This window comes from Engraulis encrasicolus, chromosome 12 (genome assembly GCF_034702125.1).
Source record: "Engraulis encrasicolus isolate BLACKSEA-1 chromosome 12, IST_EnEncr_1.0, whole genome shotgun sequence".
Lineage (NCBI taxonomy): Eukaryota > Metazoa > Chordata > Actinopteri > Clupeiformes > Engraulidae > Engraulis > Engraulis encrasicolus.
Window position 1 is genome coordinate 11,562,560 of NC_085868.1, and position 22,483 is coordinate 11,585,042.

Genomic DNA, 22,483 nt, shown 5'->3' on the forward strand with positions numbered 1-22,483 from the left:
TAAACCCAATGTGGCCCTTGAGCCAAAATACTTGCCCACCCCTGGACTAAACAAATGCCATGACTAAACAAATGCCATGAACAGGCCATGATCAAAACCAGACAGCAATCCTCTGTCCCAATCCAGCTGTCACAGTAAACGCAGATATCATACAGTGTAGTAGACTCATAAGTCCATCTCCAGTACACTTAAAAAAAACAGTGTGAATATAACTCTTAAAGAGTTGAAATTAAGTGCATTCAGATAACATTCGATCCTGCTTAAAAACAGTGTTAAAGGGACACTGTGCAGGAAATGGTCAAAAAAGGTACTGCAACTATGCTGCTCATTGAAACTGGGTTGCCTATTGCCAAATTCGATCTTTTCATGAAAGTTTCCAAAGTAATAAACTAATATTTTCTAGTATGGCCCAAGTACAGTCAGTTTTACAGCTAAAAATGGCTATTTCTGGAAATTCAAAATGGCGGACCATGGAGAAGATCCCCCTTTTCCTGTATGAAAAGTGCAATTTTTCCAGCCCTAATGAACACTTTGAATTTGATGGTGGCGGTAAAAATTCATGAAAAAGGTAACATTAGTGAATGGGTAGCATGGATTCTGGAAATAAACAACAAAAAATCCTGCACAGTGTCCCTTTAATTTTACTCTTTTTACCATTGGCAGGGTTAATTCTACTCAATATTGGGTAAACATGGCCCTGCCATGGCTTAACGGTAGGGCATTGGGTTACTACGCCGGCGACCCTGGTTCGATTCTGGCCCAGGTCATTTGGCGAATCTACCCCTCTGTCTCTCCCCTCTGTTACGGTCCTGTCACAATAAAGGCATAAAAGGCCCAAAAAATCTTTAAAAATATATATATATTGTGTAAACATCAAGCTGTAGAGTTGAAATTACATAGACCACCTGCAGAATATTACCCTGAGTTTTCATTAGCCTACAAATGTTGCTTTGCATTCATAAAATGTATTCATTATTTTCAGGTATTTTTATTTCATATGTAACTGCACAACTGTCAAATGATGTCACATGTACTGTATCTGATACCGGCACATCCCCCTCCCACCTTGACTTAAACATTTTTCTGTGGAAAACACTGATATGGGTTGGAGAGGAAACAGATCCTTGGTCCAGCAGGCACTGCAGTTGATTGAAGTAGTAAAAAAAAAAAAACTTCATTATGTGGGCAAATGCATTGAAAATCATGAATGTTGTTGGTGATTTCCAGCAGTTGATTTTGAGGGATACTACTAGTAGCACTCCACTTCTCCACTTCTACTGACAATTTGTCTGGGATGCAGGAGGCTGGGCATGGCGAAGAGGCAGACTGCCCTGAGGATTTTCAGCTTGTTTTACTTTACACCTTTTTTTACCCTCAAAACAACTGATATCAAACTCCATGTTTGTTCACATGATAAAACTGATGCTTATTATTGCAAATATGACAAAAACTCATTTTTGAAAAATTTGAAGTTACTGCCTTTTGCCTTAGCAGGGCAGTGTACCCAGCCAACATTGCAGTGTTAAATACACACTAATGCCTCTTTTCCACAGACGGTTTTCTGGTAGGCCTACAGCTTGACACAGTGTGACTCAGACGCCACTTTTTGCTTTTTGAATAGGCACGACACAGCTCAATCGTAAAGCAAAAAGTGGCGGCCGAGCCGTTCTGTGTCGAGCTGTAGGCCTACCAGAAAACCGGCAGTGGAAAAGAGGCATGAGAGAGTCCAATTTACCACTCCTAGCATTGCTGCTATAGTCTCTCAGTGTTGATTTACCATTGTAGAATGCACCCCATACTGCTCCGTAGCCAACGTCTTCATTGTTACTGCCACAAGCTCCACCACAGCACTCTGCCACTTCCATCACGTCAAACACTGTCTCCCTGGCATTAGTCAGCAGCCTGTGGGCCTGTGCTGTCTAGGATTTGGTGCGTACATTGAAACATTACATTGCATTACATTTAGCTGACACTTTTATCCAAAGTGACTTAGGTACAGGCAGTGCCGAATTAATGCACAGGCTAGATGTGGCTGCAGCCTATGGGCCCCCACCTGCTAGGGGGCCCCTGATTGCCCAAACGTGAAAAACTGTATAATTGTGACAATATGCAATATTGAAAAATTCATCCATCATGTTGAGTATAGTTGGACATGTTATCATGAATTTCCAGCTCGTAAATATGACACTGTCTACATGTTTTGTGAAATTTGCCTTCTAGGGGGCCCACAGCAACCTGTAGCCTAGGGGCCTGGGTACACGGTATTGATTGCAATCTCCTAGAGCCAGGTTGGGGGTTGGGCTTGGCATATTATTCCTATTAGTACTGGTGCTAGAATAATCTGTAACTTTTTGTTCCTAAGATCAACTCCCTAGCCAGATTAGGTCATGGCTACCCCACACAGGCCCGTTGACAGGAGGGACAAAGGAGTCAGTTGTCCCAGGCGCAGAGAAAGGAGAGGCACAGAATTGGGGACCCCATTACCTTGTATGTATTGAGGAGGTGGACTTTTCAGATAGTTTTGTCTCAGGCCCGGCAAAAGCTGCCAACGACCCTGGCCCCAAACATACTGTATATTCTGTTGCCCACACATGTGTTCTGATCTGACCTCTGACAAGAGATACTGTTGTTTTCCCAAGAGGTGTACAGTCAGGATTCCTCTGTAAATCCAACCCTGGCACGCAAACCTGCACATATGTGCATGTCGTATAGATAGACAAAATACAGTCAAATTCAGTACCAACACACACACACACACACACACACACACACACACACACACACACACACACACACACACACACACACACACACACACACACACACACAAACACACACGCACACAACACACACAAATACACACACACGCACACAAACACACACACACACACACACGCACGCACACAGGTGCCCACATGCACACAGCAGTCAAAGCAGTCATGTTTCTTGTCTTGTGGTGGTCTAGAGTAGTGTAGGTCAGTCCGTGACAAACTCTAAGAATAGGGTCATGGGAAGAACTTGATTACTGGGGACAGTTCAGTTCCCCTTACAGGATTCAAGGTAGCCAAAGGAAATGTATGGTGTAAGTACATACTGTATGAGGAGCTCTTTTCCAAAATTAGATATATCCATTTTATAGAATGTTGGGAAATTGATATTTTTGTATTGGGCATTCCATTGAATTGCATTACAAAATGCATTTTATAGAGGTTTAAAAAGCATTTTCTCAAAACATTTGAACAAGAATTCACAAATAGATGATGGGACTACTTATCAGTCAATTCCAATATTAAAATGCAAAATTTCAAAAATGGTGGATATAGCGTTTTGGAAAAGAGCTCTTCATATGATATTACATAGATGTTACACCAGTTGTTTCATTGTACCTATGAGGTGGCTATACATTGTCATTGAAAAAAAATAAAAAAGGACACCCCAGCCCCCTAATTTGATCCAACTAGCGCCGAATCAAGTACATCATTCTATAGCAGCTGAAGACCATTTGCTCAGTGAAGTCACTTGTGTAGGAAGCAAACTATGGCAGGTTCTGTATTTTTTTTTTAACTTCTATTTTTACTTTGAGAAAACACAAGGGAACATGGGACAAAAAGGAAGGCTTTACTGTAGCAAATGGAAACAGAATTAAGGGAAAAAGAGAAGCCATGAATTAGATAGAAGAGGCTGAAAAGAAATGAGAGAACATTGCTAATGGCAGTTGAGGTTAATAGAAAATGAAAGCAAGAGAGAAGCAGAGAGGAGAAGAGAGGAAAAGAAATGGGAGAGAAGATCAGCGGAGGGTAGAGGAGAGGAGCGGAGCGGAGCAAAGTAAAGAGAAAAGGGGAGGAGAGCAGAGGACAGAGGAGAGGAGAGGAGAAGAGAGGAGTGGAGAGGAGCGGAGCGGAGAGAAGCAAAGTTAAGAGGAGAGGAGAGGAGAGGAAAGGAGAGGAGCAAAGTAAAGAGGAGAAGAGAAATAAATAGAGAAAGCAGCAGATCTGAGTGTGGGGAAGAAAGAAGGAAAGATGTGGCCTGATAAGACTGCAGAGGTCAGGAAGAGAGGGAGACAACAGGAAGTCATTTTCCAGCCTAACATTCATTCTCATTACTTTGCGAGACAGCATGAAAACACACACGCTCGCACACACAGTCTCAAACATACACATACAAACATACACACTTCTCTCACACACACACACAGGCACAACGACATAAACGCAAATAAGCCCACCCCACAGACGCGCATACACACACATTTTACTTCTTTAGTTGTGCGGTGCACACAATTTTAAATTGAATATCCACAAAGACACAGAGACACACACACACGCATGCACACACGCACGCACACACTCTCCCTCTCTCTCACACACACACGCACACACACACACACACACAAATAAATATGCTTCCCAAACTTAAAGTACCCGGTCGGCCTCAGAGTGCACAATATCCACTGAGTGATCCATCTCATCCATCTGTCTGTGATGCCGCATGAATGACAGGTAAGCTTCATCTGCCCTGCATCATCTGCCCTGCATAAGCAATAAGCAGAGGAACACCTGATTGAATGAGAATAGGGCCGATGGGGGAGCGGAATCAAAGCCATATTCATCACATCAATGGCTCAGGCTGGACAGACAGCCTAAAAAACTCTTTCATGGCTGGCTGGCTGGCTGGCTGGCTACTGTGGCCAATGTGCAGGCTACTTTGATGCCCAACGCTTTGACGTGCCCGAAAAAGGGTCCCTCTCATCTGGACCCAATTTACAGATGCCAATTTCATGCCCATGCCTGCCAATGTCCAACTCTGTCCACCCACCTCCCATTTACCAAGAGAGACACTTATTTGGGCTGCTGAATGAGTAATTGGGTGTGCGGCGCGCGTGTGTACCCATTCTCAGTCAGACCAGGTGCAGGACAAAAAAGGGGGAAAGATGAGAGATGAAAGGAGAGAAAAATGTTCAGCCGTCTTCACACCAGTGTAACCGCCCTAGGCGTTTAAAAAAAACACAACAAAAATGGCATCCTGGTTTTGACCACAGTTTTGCAAAGTAATTTCCCCTGCTGCCCAATGTGTCATCAGAATGCTCTCATGGATTTTCATTGAGGAGAAAGAAACAAATGCCATCAAGAGAGCCACGGTGTGCCCCGTGTAATGTGAAGAGGGGTTGGCCACTCTCCAGAGACGAATATCTTCTGATTCCAACAAAACATGAACTAATATAAGGCCTTTTCAACATGACGTCAGACAAGTTCCATTTTGAAGTGAAGCAAGACAGACGACTAGTGGTGTGCCAAAGATCGTCATGACAATGAATCACCATACTTATACGTATATGTATGAACAATATACTGCATCGATTCATGAGAATGTATCGTGATACTTATCTTCATGATATACTGCATTGATTCATGACAATCGATTATTTAATAATAGTAAAATTGAATTTGCCATTGGTTCAATTTGTTCAGTAGAGACTAGTAGGTAGTATTTATGTTGTACTGAAAGCTCGCTCAAAGATTGTAAAATGTTTAAGTAAAATAAATTGACTCATGAAAGCTACACAGCAAAAGACAAATAAACTGTATTTTTACATATTTACTGAAGTAAATATCGCAATAATACATGAATCGCAATGCATCATGATAGAATCGCATCGTGGAATGTGTACCGTGATGAGCATTGAATCGTTAACCCTTCGTCAGTACCCACCCCTACAAACGACGTCTGCTTAGAGACAGAATGAAGTCTCATCTAGACATGTATTTGCCTAATTTATGTCACCTATGTCAACTTGTACCCCAAGGTGTAGAATGTAAAAGTAGTAGTACTCACACTGTACCCCATTAAAGGGACAGTTTGGTCAATTTCAACACACTGTTTTAATGCTCACACTACCCTGGACTTGTCAGTGCCTGAGATTTTTTTTTCTTCTTCTTCAGCCGTTTCCGAGATCCTGGTCATTGTAATGGGGGCAGCGCTTTGTTTACATTTCAAAAAAACATTTTTATTTATTCCCAAAAACATCCAAAAGGTTATAAAACATCAGCAGACAACTAGCAAACAGCAGTACCTTTTGGGAAAATATTTGGAGTTGGCCTATGTTACATTTTTTTAAAATGTAAACAAACGCTGCCCCCATTAGAATTGCTCATATCTCGGAAAGGGCTGAGCCGAAAAATGTGGCATCACCAGGTACTGACAAGTCAAGGGTAGCGTGAGCGATAGAACTGCATGTTGAAATTGACCAAACTGTCCCTTTAACTACAGTGGAATAACTGGGGTATACACTATGGAATACAATGGACTAGTCTTGTAATTACATCAGCACGGCTATTTCTGCTTTATACACCTCGACTTATACCTGTTCGAACGAATCTGTCTGATGTCACATGATGAAAAGGACCCATTACACCTGAAGAAGTCCTCCCAGGTGAAGAGATGAAAACATCAAGCTCCAAAAAGGTCAGTTGCCTTCACAACTAAATTTACATTGACAAGTAAGATGTCTTCACAGCCAGTAGGTAGAGCCAGGTGTCCCTGCTCTAAGATGGATACACCCCAGAGGTGAACATTTGGAGCATATCCCATGCATATCACATCCTTAGGAACCTGGAGCATTCTTCTTTCTATAGTCAATTCAGCCAAAAATCATGGACAGGTTGTATTTGATCAGAGAATGTCTCGTTTTTTAGTCTGGGAATGTCCCAGGATATAGGGTCCCTGGGGGAAACTGACCGCTGACCTTGACCATTTCAAAGGATCTCACCAACATGTAGGCCTATGCAATTTGTGTGGCACCATGCTTTGATCTCTAATACAGTACTTATTATGCAGAAAACAGCAGGGAGTTCACTCTGGGTGTGTTGCCTTTTAAACCAGTCAAGTGTTCATGAATATGCAGTTTCACTACTGTATTTTCAGACTTGTTGGACGTTTTGCAGAACGTGCCAAGAATGCAACTCAGGTCCTTGAATATTCCACTACACTTTTGCCTAGACTTTGTCATCTAATAGTACAATCTGAGTTCATAATGACTTTAAAATACAACCTTGTTAGGAGAAGTCTACACAACTTTGACAAGAGCGGTACAACAGTTTGATTTGCATAGTGGGAAAACACAGCTGTTGCCCTCAGCAGGGCCTGTCACACTTGTCACGTTCTCTGTCTGGGTGGGAGCTCACCTCACCCTCTGTCCAGCTGGAAGGGAACTGACGCCGTCAGAGGCAGCACTATATACAGTACATCACCGATGAACCTATAGCCAAAAGATGCCTAGTCTTGCTCAAAAGTCCTGGCAGTGAACCAAGGCAAACAAAACTCTTTGTCACCTGTGTCTTGTCAAGACAGATGTCAACAGACACGCGAGAGCCAAAGGATAGTGGGGGGAAAAAAACATGACTGACTACAACATCTGGGTGTAGAAAATATTATACCTACTGTCTAGTATTGCAGTATTGCAGTTTTTTGACAGTTTTGGACAATGATTGTGGGGCAATAGGCCATAGGGGCTGTGTAAAAAAAATCCCATGACTATACACACCGCAATACTTACTTTCATGATATACTACATAGGGTTCCCGTTTACAAGCATTCGTGCTGTGAGGAGGGGCAAGGTGCTATGCAGCCAACCACGTGAGCGCATTTTTTGAGTGACAGCAGTTTCCAACAATCAGAGGTTGAAGAGTGCACAGCCAGGGGCGCGCAGCCAGGGATTGTTTACAAACGGGAAACCCATGTATACTGCAAGACAGAGCAAGACAGATGAGAGTCACAGATGAAGTTGTTGGAAAGGCCTAGATTGGATTGGAAGATTGGAAGCCCTCACATAATTCTAACAATCATACAGCATAATCAATAATACATATAACCTAATACATAAAATAATTATCATTAGGATGTGCTGTTTTCTCTCATCATGTTGTTGGATGGGGGCATTGGCATGCTTATGATTAGGTCAAGTAGCATTTCTTCAAAAAAAGGTTGAGACCACTGCTCAAAGGCAATAGCCTGGGAAATCCCATAGGTCTATTGCTTTGCACCAGTGTGAACCATCGTCTGAAACAGGCAACTATGGCCAAGGATACTGGACACATAACTGATCTGGATGTGATGTATTGGTGTGAAAAAAAGAATGTTTGGTCAACTTATCCCTTCAATAGGCCTAATTGTTTTTATGATAGACTTACAGAGTGCGGGTATACCCGGGGCATACGGTGACTCTAATCCACATATTTTCTAAATATTGCAATCTTGAAATATCAGTTTGCATAGACTGTAGAAGATTTGTCGACACGGTTTGAGTTGCAATGGTTCCTGGCGTCAACAACGAGTAGGCACAAGGCACCATCCCGCCTCAATAGGATACCTAACCAGTGCCCACACTCTGACTGTACGGTAGCTAAATCACTTACGTAATCTACATCAACTTCCCGACCCCATTCGCATGAGTGGTGTTATCTTCACTTCACTTCATTTTGACGAATGGAACGTCAAAAATATGAAGAATAATTTCGAAAATTCTCAAATAGGCTAAGTTCCATAGCAGTGGCATGCGTAATACAATAAAATGGCAATACCGGCTTGTCCTGTGCATCTTTGCCAACTGATGAGACTTTTGGCGCTGGCGACCTCTCACACGAACAACCTTCGAGCAAGTAGATGCCCAACGGCCGCGTGCTCTGGTCGTTCTCGAAGTAGAATAGAACATTCTGGTAAAGTGCAAAGTACTTTTCATTCCATCGGCTGTTCTCGGTCGTCTTCTTGCTCAAGTAGCCACGTTTGGTTCCCTCTTTACGCGCAATCACGGAGAGATACAGAGCGTGCCCCTCATTGTACCGAACACTTTTCTGCATGGTCCGTCTCTGCAAGTCAAACCGTTTCGCATGACCACATAGTCCTTTAGATGCTCAATACTCCGGTGAAGAGCAGAGAAAGTTTGGAATTGTTGTTTACCCGGCGGTAATCCTGTCTTAGGTAAGATGCAGGCTACAGTGGAAAGTTGACGTGCCTGGTGCGCTGTCTATCGCATTAACAATCCACAAGGATGTGCTGTTGAAGGAAGAACGAATAAGCAGCACATTTTACCTGGCTCTGGAGACGCGCGTAAAAGTATGCAAAAACTGAACTGAATATCACAAGTGTAAAATAATAAAATCTGAACGTGCAGCCATCGACGTAAAACAAAAATAGATCTAGAGTGAACAGACGGAATCACGACCGAGATCCTCGGTAATCGGCTTTGACACCAACTTAAAGAGACAGCAGGTCTCTCCTCTCCTCTCCGTCTGACATCGCGCAAGCTCGAGCTGTGCGCGCGCGAATACAATGGGCCTACAAGTTGACTATAATTCTTCAAAACTGGCCATGCATTCGCCTGCTTCGTCTTCTAAACCATACCCAAGATCTGTTTTATTTGTAACTGAAAAGACATAAAAAACATTTAAAAACTGTTGCAGAAAAAACAGATATCTGCATGTAGGCATTACTATAGTGTACAGTTATAATGCGGATTGAGGCTTAATTATGTTTTGCTTAACCTATTTTTTCTGATCAATGTTTATTCATGAAGCATGCCATTGTAACCATGTGTACTACAGACAATGATAGACAACAATTACATGAGCAGACTGCCATAAGTAGGCCTATGTATAGTCATATAATATTCTTCGCCGCCTTGTGGCGCTCAAGTTAATTTCACCAGAAAGGCCACTTCTGACTCTTGGGTGACCTCATGATGACTGTCACTGTTGACCCCCCACCCATTACACTTTAAAGAGCAACATTGTGGTAAAGGATTTGAAACGTTGCTGTTACCATTAATGTAGAGTTATTGTATATAATCGTACTATACCCGTTAAGGGTATACACACACACACACACACACACACACACACACACACACACACACACACACACACACACACACACACACACACACTGCTGCTGGTGTACTTGACAGACCTTTTTAATATTTATTTTTCTTCAAATGCTACTATTACCATGTCAGAACGCTATAAAGGACTTTTTAGGAAAAGCACAAAAGCACAACAATGTCTCTTAATGTATGTCCTCTACAAGTCTTCTGTTGTCCAGTCTTGCACTTTAAATGTCTGTATGAGCACTGTCTATGTCCATACTGTCTTAAGTCCATGTATAAGTACTGTCTATGTCTATACTGTCTATGTCCTTACCTAGATTTAGTCTATGTCTGTATGGGAAAGCAAGAAATGTAATTTCAAATTCTTTGTATGACCAGTGCATGTAAAGAAATTGACAATAAAACCTACTTGACTTGACTTGACTAAGGGTTTTATACATTGCAAAACAGTAGCCTTTCACCTCTGTGAAATATGACACTGTATAAGCTTCTTTTTAAGTGTGTTGATGTGCACACGTGCGTATGTATGCATGTATGTATATTATGACATGCTTGTATGCGTGCAAACATGTGTGTCTACTGCAGCTAATAAAAAATATATTGTTGACAAGCTCCTATTTTATTTTATTATTTCTTTATTCACTATAAAGTGGATTTTCCCTAGCGATCGGACCAATGCTTTAGCAGAATTGGTCAGATGTTATGGCCCCTACGCTAAGCATTCTGGGAAAAAGGGGAAAGTAGGGATTAGAGGAGGATGGGGGGGCAGCACCAGTTTTCAGTGGCTCATGCAGACATGATGCACATGTGTAGGCCTACCAGAGAGAGTAGAGAGAGAGAGGTTCCATTGGCCCATTGTTTCCGGGTTCTATTATTTCAAGGGGGAGGGGGGGAAATCCCCCTTTAGGCAGACCTAGGCAGACCTAAGGACTGTTCTATTCAATGCTTGGAGTATTATGACACGCCCCTTTAGGCAGACCGGAACCTGGTCATGTTAGGTGCCCATAGCAACCTATTACATTGGCATATCTCTATATACTTAAAGAATCTCTGGGCCTACTGTGCTGCCACGGCCCAATGGCAACATAGTAAACATGATCTCCGTCACTTTAGCCCCTATCGCTTAATCTCTCCCCGTCTAGTGCTCTTTGGACAACCTCGTTGTGGCCTTTACATATAATGTTGATCTCTCCACGTCTAGTGCTCTTTGGACAACCTTGTTGTGGCCTTTACATATAATGTTGATGAGGACCGTCAGGGCAGCTGACAGCTTTGGCTTGGGCCCGGGACAAAGTCATCTGAAAGGGTCCCACACCTAATGTGATGAGGAGCCAATTCTGCCCCCCCCCCCCCCCCCTCCTCTCCCTGGGCCCTGGGACAACTGACCCATTTGTCCCCCCCTTGTTGGTGTCCCTGATGATACGCTGTTGTGAATATGGCATGATGGAACATAATAGACATTGATAATGCCGCTTAAAACACCCACATTAACCATCTGCCCGGTGTACTGTAGCTATTGTTGTTTGGTATTATTATAATTGACTTGACAACAGTGTCAACACCAGGTTTCAGGGTAACAGAATGGCTCTATTGTGCGCACAGTCGCAGACTCACCACATGTTCAGCCTACACCTGCGTGAGGAAGTGGGTATAAATATAGTGCACTACACACATCTAAAGCGTCTCTCTCTCTCTCTTTCTCTCTCTCTCTCTCTCTCTCCTCCAGGCTGCTATGCTACATGGGCTGGCTGACTTTGACTGGAGGCCTCCTCCCACACTCTGCTGTGCAGTACTTGTGGTTGTGTTATGGCATGATCCACCCGCCACACCTACGCTGCCACTAACAAAGCACTGCCCTGGCTTGAACTGACTATTGGGGGTCAAACTAATGCTACGAATACAAATACACCAGAAGAGACTTTAGCGACACCAGCGATGGAAGTAATTGACTTAATATGGAGGCGCTGGTGACAGAAGCCACCAAATCGATTTGGAAAACAAGAGGCGATTTGAGCGACAGTTTGTAGTTGAACCTCAGCGAATATTATGCTTATTAGCTATGATGCAGTTCGGCGGCAGCCACCGCAGTCAATTGGAATGTCGGAATGCTTGTACTATTCTGCTTTTATTGGTCACACTCTGTCTCTTTTATTGCTCGTGCGCTCTTGCTATGAACACATTCCAGTGACTCTTGGTAGCTTTGGTCTCTATTGGTGTGTTCACAGGGTTAGACCACTGTTCTGTCCAAATGGGCTGCTTTGTTGAAATGAACTAGCCAGTTAATCTAATCCAACCCTATCCCCTGATCCGTGGTTTGTCAGTCAGCTTGATGCGTAGACCCCACAGACAAGACCAGAGGTGAAAAAGTGAAATTACAGCAGGGGAGGGGAATCGTTTTCATTTGAGGGCCACTTAAATTTTTATAAAGTCCTCCAAGGTCCGCCGTACTGACACAACAGAAGATTTCCCCCAGCATTTTAGCCCTATATTGAAGGATTCCAGCAGAATCCACCTTCACTAGGTCACCTGAAAATATAACTTAATTATATTGCAAATGTAATTTCTAAGATTCTTTAACAAAACATGTCATATTTCATATGAAACTGCATAACATAGTGTTATTGGTCCATCACTGTTACTTGTCCTTTCTTGCACTTTGATGCCAGTCTGTAAATGTCAGTCTTGTGTATGTATGTCCTTCCATGGAATAGAGAGAGAAACGTAATTTCATTATCCTGACCTAGTATGATCTGTGCATATGAAGAAACTGACAATAAAAGCTGACTTGACTTGACTTGAATTCCTAACCATATGCACTGAATGCTGTTGTTGCAAACCAATTTATGGAATGGTCATATAATAATGTAAGACATATCATTCAGTTCAGTTCAGTTCAACTTTATTGGTACCCGAAGGTAAACTGGGTTTGCAGTTTAAAAGAGAAGATGGCTGTCCTTACATCAGAACCACAAGACACATGACACATAAACATGGAGTCTAAAAAAACACATGTAGGCTACCCAAAGAATAAATACATTTTTGACATTTGACTAATACACATACAACATACACGCACAAGGGGTATAACTGCCTCATATGGCCAGGGTTTTAGATTTACACCAGTCAACTGGCCAAATGCTGTGACCACTCCGAACAGCATCATCAGCACAACCAGCACACACTGTATGGACAATGCCAATCATCCTCAAACAAGAACAGTTAACTTAAACACTTAGGGGTTTCTTTTGCCTTAAGACATGTAAAAGTTTTTATCTTTTACCTGACATGTTTCGACGGTGTTACTAGTGACCCTCTGATGAAGACGGAAGTAACACCGTCGAAACATGTCAGGTAAAAGATAAAAACTTTTACATGTCTTAAGGCAAAAGAAACCCCTAAGTGTTTAAGTTAAACAGTTAGACATAATGAACTTAATACATAAGAACAGGTAACCTTTGGCAACCGAGGAGAGGTGGGGGTAGCTTGGGGTGGGGTGGTAGAGTGTAGGGGGTGTGTGGGCGGAGGGGTGAAACCAGGACGCATGTTCGCCTGGGGGCCAGGCAACATACAACAGCTGTGGGGGGAAAATGACAATGTCCTTCCACAATAGTCCAACATTAATACTATCGCTAAGTGATTTCTCTATGGCTTTTGCTTAATTCCACAATATGAGCATATAATATATGCAAGCCCGTCGAAAGGGGCGGACTAAGGGGTCAGTTGTCCCGGGCCCAGAATTGAGATCCCATTACATTGTATGAGTTGAGGAGGGGGCCTTTTCAGATGGCTTCGTCCCGGGCCCAGCAAAAGCTGTCAGCGGCCCTGAATATATGTATATTATAACTCCTGCCAAGTTATGGGATGGAAGGCAGCCCATAAGCACATTCAAGCTCCTGCTTCGAAACAAATCATGGCCTATCAACAAACATCTCAGTAATCTTAATAATCGTAAAAAAAATATCTGACCGTGGCTCTAATCTTTGTTATAAAATCTGAGCAGATCTGAGATTATGCAGAACATTTATGACTAAATATTTATCTTCTTTGGAGAGGTATTACAGTGATGTTGGGAACTGGGGGAAGAGCACACGCACGCACACACACACACACACACACACACGCACGCACACACACACACACACACACGCACGCACGCACGCACGCACGCACGCACGCACGCACGCACGCACGCACGCACACAAATCCCCATGCTCTACGCATGTACGCACGCACGCACGCAAAAATCCCCACGTCTACGCATGTGCACACATACACACACACACACACACACACACACACACACACACACACACACACACACACACACTTCTCTATTTTTTCAGAAAACACACACCACACACACACACACACACACAAATCCCCACACTCTACGCATGTACACACACACGCACACACGCTTGCCTATTTTTTCAGGAAACACACAGATATTTCAGATCATATACGTATGCTTTGGAAAAAGTGCAGTCAAGTGATTATGATACAGCTGTTAATACGCACACACGCACGCACGCACACACGCACGCACGCACGCATCCGTATCCACACACACACACATCCACACACACTCATGCATGCGCGCGCACGTATACACGTATACACGCACACGCACACGCACACGCACACGCACACGCACACGCACACGCACACGCACACGCACACGCACACGCACACGCACACACACACACACACACACACACACACACACTAGTGGTGTCAACAATAATCGATTCAGCGATGCAATGCGGGGCATGGACGATTCAATTCAAGTCCAGAATCGATGCGGCAATTTTTTAAAGTTTCAATTACTTCCGTGGATATTTCAGGAGCAAATGAATGTTAAATTACGTAAATAAAAGCACTTCAAAGCACTGCAAACTGCAAGACTGATACAGAATCTGGCTCAGTATCTGGCTACTTGTATTGCCTCATCATGACTGATGAAACATTTGCGCGTCTTAGTTGGCTGGGAACTGGACTGCTACACGAGCGACACGTCTCCGATTCCCGACCCGGGTCATTTCCCGATCCTCCCCCGTCTCTCTCTCCCCACTCATTTCCTGTCCCACTCTTCACTGTCCTGCCTAAATAAAGTTGAAAAAACACCCCACAGAAATATTTGAAAAAAGAGTCAAATCCAGTCTGTAAAAGTCATTTTTTAAGTGTTTTGGGGGCTTTTATGGCATTATTTGTCAGCAAGAGTGAAGACGTGAGTCACGTGACAGGAAATGGTTGTAAGAGAGAGTTGGGGGAGGATCAGGAAATTACCTTCACAAACAGATTCCCATCATAGTTCAAATGGGCCTGTGCATATTACTGGAAGCTGCGTTTGCGTGTGAGCTGTTTCACTGGCCTGGGCCCACAGATATTCCTTTGATGCATGAATTGTCATATTCAGGCGGGCCCTGCTGTGGCCAACCGGTAGGGCACTCGTCTACCATGCGGCTGACCCGTGTTCGATTCCCGGCCCGGGTCCTTTAACGACCCCTCCCCGTCTCTCACCCCTTTCACTTCCTGTCCACCTCTCACACTGTCAAGTCGAATAAAGTCCAAAAAGAACAAAAAACAAAATAAAATAAAAAATGTGGGGTGCGTGGAAATTCACGCAGCATAAATGCAAAACAGCAAAACAATGAGTAAAGTATGACATTGGTGCATGGAGAAAATATAGGCCTACATTTCAGCCATTTATGTTTTGAGAAATTACATAAGATTTTACCCATGTAATGTATAGTAGTACATTGTATTTAAAAAAATGCAGTACAATGAATCATTTCTGTTTGCAACACACTTTTCATTTGTCCCTCATCCAGGGGTCTATGCAATGAAAAAAACAAAAAATCAAAATAGGAGCACAGATAAGAATTTAGGAGCACTGTGAAATTGTTAACGCACAGACAAAAAGGGTCTTAGAGAGTAGGCTATGCCTTTATCCCCCCCCACACAGGCGTACACATTCTACATGAGGGGTGCTGGTCACAGGGCCAGTTTTTCAAAATTCCTCCCAGTAAAAGGGTTGAACATCATATTGCACATTTATGTCTATATTCACATTCATTACACATTAATTTCTATATGCAGCCCGATGTATCCTCTGCTGTGTCAATGTTGCCTAACTCAGTGTTTCCCAACCAGGGTGTACCACTAGGGGTACGCGAGCACACCTCATGGGGTACGCGGAAAAATGTAATAATAACAAATATATTGAGTGTAGTCACATTGGGATAGAGGAACAGAGCCTGAATGAGGGTGAGGGGGTACTCATCATATGAAAAAGTTGCTAAGGGGGTACGCGGGACAAAAAAGGTTGGGAAACACTGGCCTAACTCATTATCATACAACTGTAAAACAACGCCTGAGGAGTGTCGGTAAACTTATCCCAACTGTCCCTTCTCTGAAGGTTTTTTATTGCTCCCAAACCCAAGTTAACTACATCAACTTGACTAGGCTTTTGATCTTGTCTTTCAAGCACTCATGGTTTTCTTTATAGGATGTATTTACTCCAGGAGACAAAATGCAAAGGAAATCGTTTTACAAATTGTTTTTTAAAAACGGAAATGTTTTTCAGATGACTTTGGCTTGGGCCTGGCGAAACCTTCCTTGTCTGTTCAGCCTGCTCCCTGCCCATAGGCGGTTCTAGAAAGGGGCCATGTTCCAGCCCCTGTACTAAACAGTCAATGGTCAATATTATTTTATACTGAAATATCTTAATATAAAATACAATATATAAAATAGAATATTAGTACCTGTTTTTTCATTAAGTGTGCCCCCCCTAAAAACACATTGGGCCAACCTCACCCTTTTGGTCTAGAACCGCCACTGTCCCTGCCCATGCAGCCTCAGTCTCAGCCTCTGCCTAGTGCCTACTGTATGGCCTGCCTCCCCTGCCTCCCCTGCCTCCCCTGCCTGCCTCCCCTGCCTCCCCTGCCTCCCCTGCCTGCCTCCCCTGCCTCCCCTGCCTGCCTCCCCTGCCTCCCCTGCCTCCCCTGCCCACGCAGCAGCCACGCAGCTCAGGGATTATGGGGGATTACTAGTATGTCTGTCAATCCCAAAAATAGCCGCACGCTTCTAAGTACTGAAAATGGGGCCGGCGACCCATGACAATCTGTTTTGATAATGTTTTTTTTTTTTCAACAAATAGAAATGATAATACAAATATGGTTTCATTTACCAAGTGGAAAACTGTGCAAAGTATTGCCTTAGTTAATAAAAAAGACGTCATATCATACATTTAATGTAATGGAAGCACTGTGTAGTAAAATGAGAATATCTTTATGGTGTTTTTTCAGGTTGTTTCTATAGTTGACACAGTATTACCATGAGATAAATATGTTTTTAGAATCAAACAAATAGAAAGAAAAGAATGCTTAATGGCACGGGCTGAACTGAAAGTGCAAAGCAGGGGTCAGTAGACCTAATTTAAACATAAAAAATTGTCCACAATAATAGTGTCTCTTATACTGAAACTCACAATCGGATGCTGCCTTGATATAGCTCACACATCATTCAAGACTAACCTGTGATCAATACCACACTGTAAAAGTACAGGCATGATACAATATTCCCTTTTTTCTACAATGTAAAATTACTTGCGTGACAGAAGTGTGAATTAATTTCACAATAGTGACATCTAGTGGTTTATCTTATATATAGCTCCACATTGCATTGAATATATTGGGTGGGGTGTGTGTGTGTGTGTGTGTGTGTGTGTGTGTGTGTGTGTGTGTGTGTGTGTGTGTGTGTGTGTGTGTGTGTGTGTGTGTGTGTGTGTGTGTGTGTGTGTGTGTGTGTGTGTGTGTGTGTGTGGTGGTCTTTGAGAAGACTTTGTCCTCTGCCCAGCCAAAGCTGTCAGAGGTCCTAGTAGCTGATTATATAAATGGGCATGAAGGGAAATGTTATTCATGGCTCAGGTGTGTCTGTACATGTGTGTAAAAAAAACAATACCGCTGTAGTTATTATACCAAGGGTTTCTGGTAGGCTACACTGCAGTGTGCTGTCATTTTCACAGATGTCATGTCAAGAAGTGGCATGTGACAACACGAATGGTCCACAGATGGACGAGGATCAATTCTGTCTGTGAACGTTCTCATTGATCTATGTCGTCTCTGTCAAAATGGTTACGCCACTCTCCAGAAATAAATACCTTCTGACTCCCACATTAGAATAAGAATTGAGGAATGTAAAGGTTTACTGTGTAGGATGGTGGCCAATATTGGCAACTAGTGTGCTGCCAATTGCCAAATTTGATCTTTTCATGAATATTTACTAAATAATAATCTAATATTTACTAGTATGACCAAAGTACATTACCTACGTCTTGCAGCTAAAAAGTATATTTCTGGTCATTCAAAAGGGCCGACACGAAGAAGATCCACCTTTTCATGTATGAACAGTGAATTTGATGGTGGTGGTAAGTATTTGTGAAAAGGATATCAGCTCTGAATGGGCAACACGAATTCTGGAAAGAAATGGCTAAGTTCACAGTTTAAGGATACAAAACGTCTTCAAGCAACAACAAAAAAGGTCTGGCTGCTTACAAATAATCTGTGCTGATCATGATGTTGGCCATGTTTTACCCCATATATGCACTTTGGGTAACACTTTATAATAATGGATGCATAAAAGGCATTATAGACTAAGACTATAAAAGACGTAGTATATAATTAACTAATGATAAACAAAACATTAACAAATGTTTTTATTATTTACAAAATTGCAATAATGCTTTATGAAGTATCTACAAAAATGATATGTTCAAGATTTTACAAACCTTTCAACAGAGTATTTTTTATTCATTTACAATAAAAAAGTAAATGTTTGATAAATAAATATAGTAACATTTACTACTCACTTACAAACATTTCTTAATGTTTTGTACATAAATAGTTAATTATTTACTAAGTCTTTATAATGCTTTTTTGCATCCATTATTATAAAGTGTTACCGCACTTTGCTGTCCTGCTCATGATCTCTCTCTGTTACATTCATGAGCTGAATGTGTGTGCATGCTGCTCAAGCCATTGTAGCGGTGTGTGTGTGTGTGTGTGTGTGTGTGTGTGTGTGTGTGTGTGTGTGTGCCCAGCTGCATTTCACCCATTCATGCCATCTTAATGAATATACCCACTAAACAGACTACCCTGCTGCTAAACAAATGCCCACCGACATATTGTTCATCTCATCAAGTATGCCTACATCATGAATATTCCTTCCTATCCTTTACTGTAATTGCGCTTCAATCACATGCACAGTCACAAAAAAGGCTGCCATGCAGGTTCATGTCTTTAAATAAGAAGACCACAGACCAGATGCAGGTTTGATGCTCTATAGCTCTCTGCATCACCTAATGCAAAGCAAGAGAATAATAAAAGCTACTATAGTTAGTCAAACCAGGACAAGAACAATTAGTCTACGGGCCAGGTGAGATGTCGGTACCACTCAGAGGGGCAAAGGTTGCTTATATTTTTTGAAAAGATACATGTCTGAAGTTAACATTTTTGTATGATAACCCTTCTGAAAGTACAGCCAAGTTAGGGTTATCAGCCGTTAAAGTAACACCCCCCCATCAAAAATTAAGGTTTTTAAGATGGGTGCCTGTCTTTCTACTGGCCCTTGTTTAAGACATATAGGGATGGTTAATTTTGTTATGTGTGGTATCGTTGCGAAGGGAAGACTCTGAGCTTTCATCCGACACCTTTTGAGAACATTTTGGTTAAGTATAGCCCTCCCTGCAGCGCTTCAAACATTTACTCAGACACATTTTTTTTCCATTTTCGCCGATATCATCTCTTGTCTTTTCATACTGTGGCATCAGGGAGCATCAGAAAGACCTATTTTAAACTCTAAAATATTGTCTTGAGTATCGGGAATCTGAAAATGTATCCTTTCACTATGTTATCCCATGTTTAGGGGGTGATTTTCAGTCTTGTATGAGGCATGGTATTTTTTTCAAAACACAGTTTTGCCATTTTCTCATAAAGTTCAGGAATACCTCTAGGTGCATTTTGCAGTTGGTTGTCATAGCTTGTTGTATACCATATTAAAACCGAGTGGATAGTATATTCAGATATTATCATATTTGGTGTACCTGTTTGCAGAGCAATGTTAACTAGGCAAATCATTTTCCATAACCAGTATCAATGATATAGTTTCTTAGTGATTTCATTGTGTTATATGGTGTCTGAATCATCATATTTGTCCTAAAATCAATGTTGTTATGCGCCCAGAGGTTATATACCAGACATATATGTGATAATGTCCCCTTTGATATTGAGTCTTGCAACTGAAATCATAGCAACTCATCCCTTAACTTGTCCCTTTTTAGTAGGCATGTGAAAGTGAAGTGAAAGCCCAACTAGTTAACTCCTACACCCATTCACATTGTGACACAGCACTCCACAACACACTACACACTGTGCACACGACACACAACAAAATTGCATTTGTGCCTCACCCGTGCAATGGGGCAGCCCCCAAAGGGCATCCGAAAGGGAGCCGTGCAGCGGGACGGTACCATAATTGGGGTGCCTCAGTCATGGAAGAGGATGGTGGAGAGCACTGGTTAATTAATCCCCCCACTAACCTGGCGGGTCCTGAGTGCAGTTGCACACTTGCAGGAGGAGAGAAGTGCTGCACACTCTCGAGTTAAATAAACAAGATTTTAATGTGACAACGTTGTCACATTAAAAACTTGTTTATTTAACTCGAGAGTTTGCGGCACTTCTCTCCTCCTGGAGGCCTTGGTCGTACCACATGTATCATGATTTACAGCAACATTTAAAAACCCTCCGCAAGAACACTTGATTTGAGATGAAGATCATGAAGAGGTTTGCAAAGGAAGAGTGGGGTACAATGTCATCAGAGCTTTGCAAAGATAGCACGAGTTCTGAACTTCATACTGCTGCAACAACTACTACACCATGCCACCGATGAAGCAACATGCATACATGTACTGTATTCACATGTGTTGGTGTACCAACTGAGCAACTGCAGCTCACTTTCCAGGCATACACTGAGACCCATCCCTAGACCCAAGCAGCAGTACTGAACAATGGAGTAGAGTGAAGTAGAGTAGAGTACTGTATGGTACGGTAGTGTATAGTTCAGTAGAGTACAGTGCATTACAATAGGAGACCATGCTGAGCATTGAACTCTATGAACCTGGTAGTCACTGTAGATGTAATGGATTTGTTATTGCCCTGCTACTACATGTGCTAATTTCACAATAGCACAGAACCTCATATCACACTGAGTAGTACTCCCTGCACATGCACTGTAAATGTAGAGAGTAGAACCAACGGTGGAATTCACACTTACATAACAGCCATGTTACACATACTGTAACAGCACATGGGGCAGTTGTGGAGTAGTGGTTCAGGAGATGGACATCAGATCAGAGGGTTGCAGTTTGAAATCCCACCTGTATACTGACTTATGCATAAAACTGTATACTGTATACTGTATACTACATACCACGTTAGAAAGAAAAAATGCATACACAAAGAAGATGTACACTTACCTGCTACTTAGGTACACCTTGCTGGGCTGGTACTTGGCTGGGTACTGGGCTGTAGCCTACCCCTTTTGCCATAAGAAGCCATTTAACTGCCTGCAACAATGTCCAAGTAGACTGGGGCATTGTAGTGATGCTTGATTGGTACAAAGGGGCCCAACGTGTGCCAAGAAAACATCCCCTGCTGAAATTATATTTTTGTCTTCTGAATGGTCAGTATACAGTCCTCACCAGTTGTATTTGGGTGCACAATGACAATGAGCTTTTTGCACTTTTCTGATGGTATTGTCCCTCACTCTTCCTTTGCAATATGTTCAACTTCTTCATGATCTTCAAGTGTTATATCACAGAGAGTTTTTACATTTTTCTCCAATAGGTCTCCAATACCAGATGCAACAAAGCCCTGCTGCCTGTTCAAACCACTACCCTAGACCAAAATTGGCCTTTAGGTTTGTAGATAATAGACCTGCTGGTTTTCCTGCAAGAGGGCCTGTCTGGGAACACCAGATGTGTCATTATTGACTAAACAAAACCACTAAATGAAGAGCATCTCAAAAGGACTAGGCATGGACCGTTGCTCGATAGGTCACCAGGCTGCCGCCTCTCTCTCTCGTGCGCCAATCCTTTCCTGTCACAAAATGAGCCATAAAAGACCAAAAAAAGTGGCCTAGGCCTCTAGAGGACATCTAATTGAAAATAACAAAGAACTATTTTTCATCAAATTACATTTTAAGTTCAGTACTTTTTTGAACTACTTTACCTTTACTTGAGCAGATTTTGGATGAGTACATCATTTTTACTTACCCCTCGAGTAAGATTTAAGAAAGATAGGCCTACGCTCACTTGAGTACAACTTCAACTCTTTTCCCATCTCTGCTGCTAAGCACATGTAAAATTAAGATACATGTAGATCTGACATGTAGTAACCAAACATTTTTAAGTCATATTTAACATGACACAATATGTCTACAAAAGTTGACACGATATGTTTAAAGGCCTATTGTATTTCTCACACATTTGCTATGATTTCGGTTGGAAGACTAATATCAAATGGGCCATTATCACATATGTTGCAGATG

The 22,483-nt window shown here is 42.3% G+C and overlaps 1 protein-coding gene across 2 annotated transcripts in view; it reads right to left on the reverse strand.

The window, feature by feature from the left end:
* rasgrf2a (Ras protein-specific guanine nucleotide-releasing factor 2a) overlaps window positions 1–9,231 on the reverse strand; it is a 63,383-nt gene extending 54,152 nt beyond the window's left edge. For both annotated transcript variants that reach the window (XM_063211635.1, XM_063211634.1), the window contains exon 1: window positions 8,577–9,231. In XM_063211635.1, coding sequence (XP_063067705.1) covers window positions 8,577–8,852 — 276 coding nt within the window. In that variant the 5' untranslated portion in view covers window positions 8,853–9,231. The remainder of the gene's footprint in view (window positions 1–8,576) is intronic.
* Between the last annotated feature and the right edge of the window lie 13,252 nt (window positions 9,232–22,483).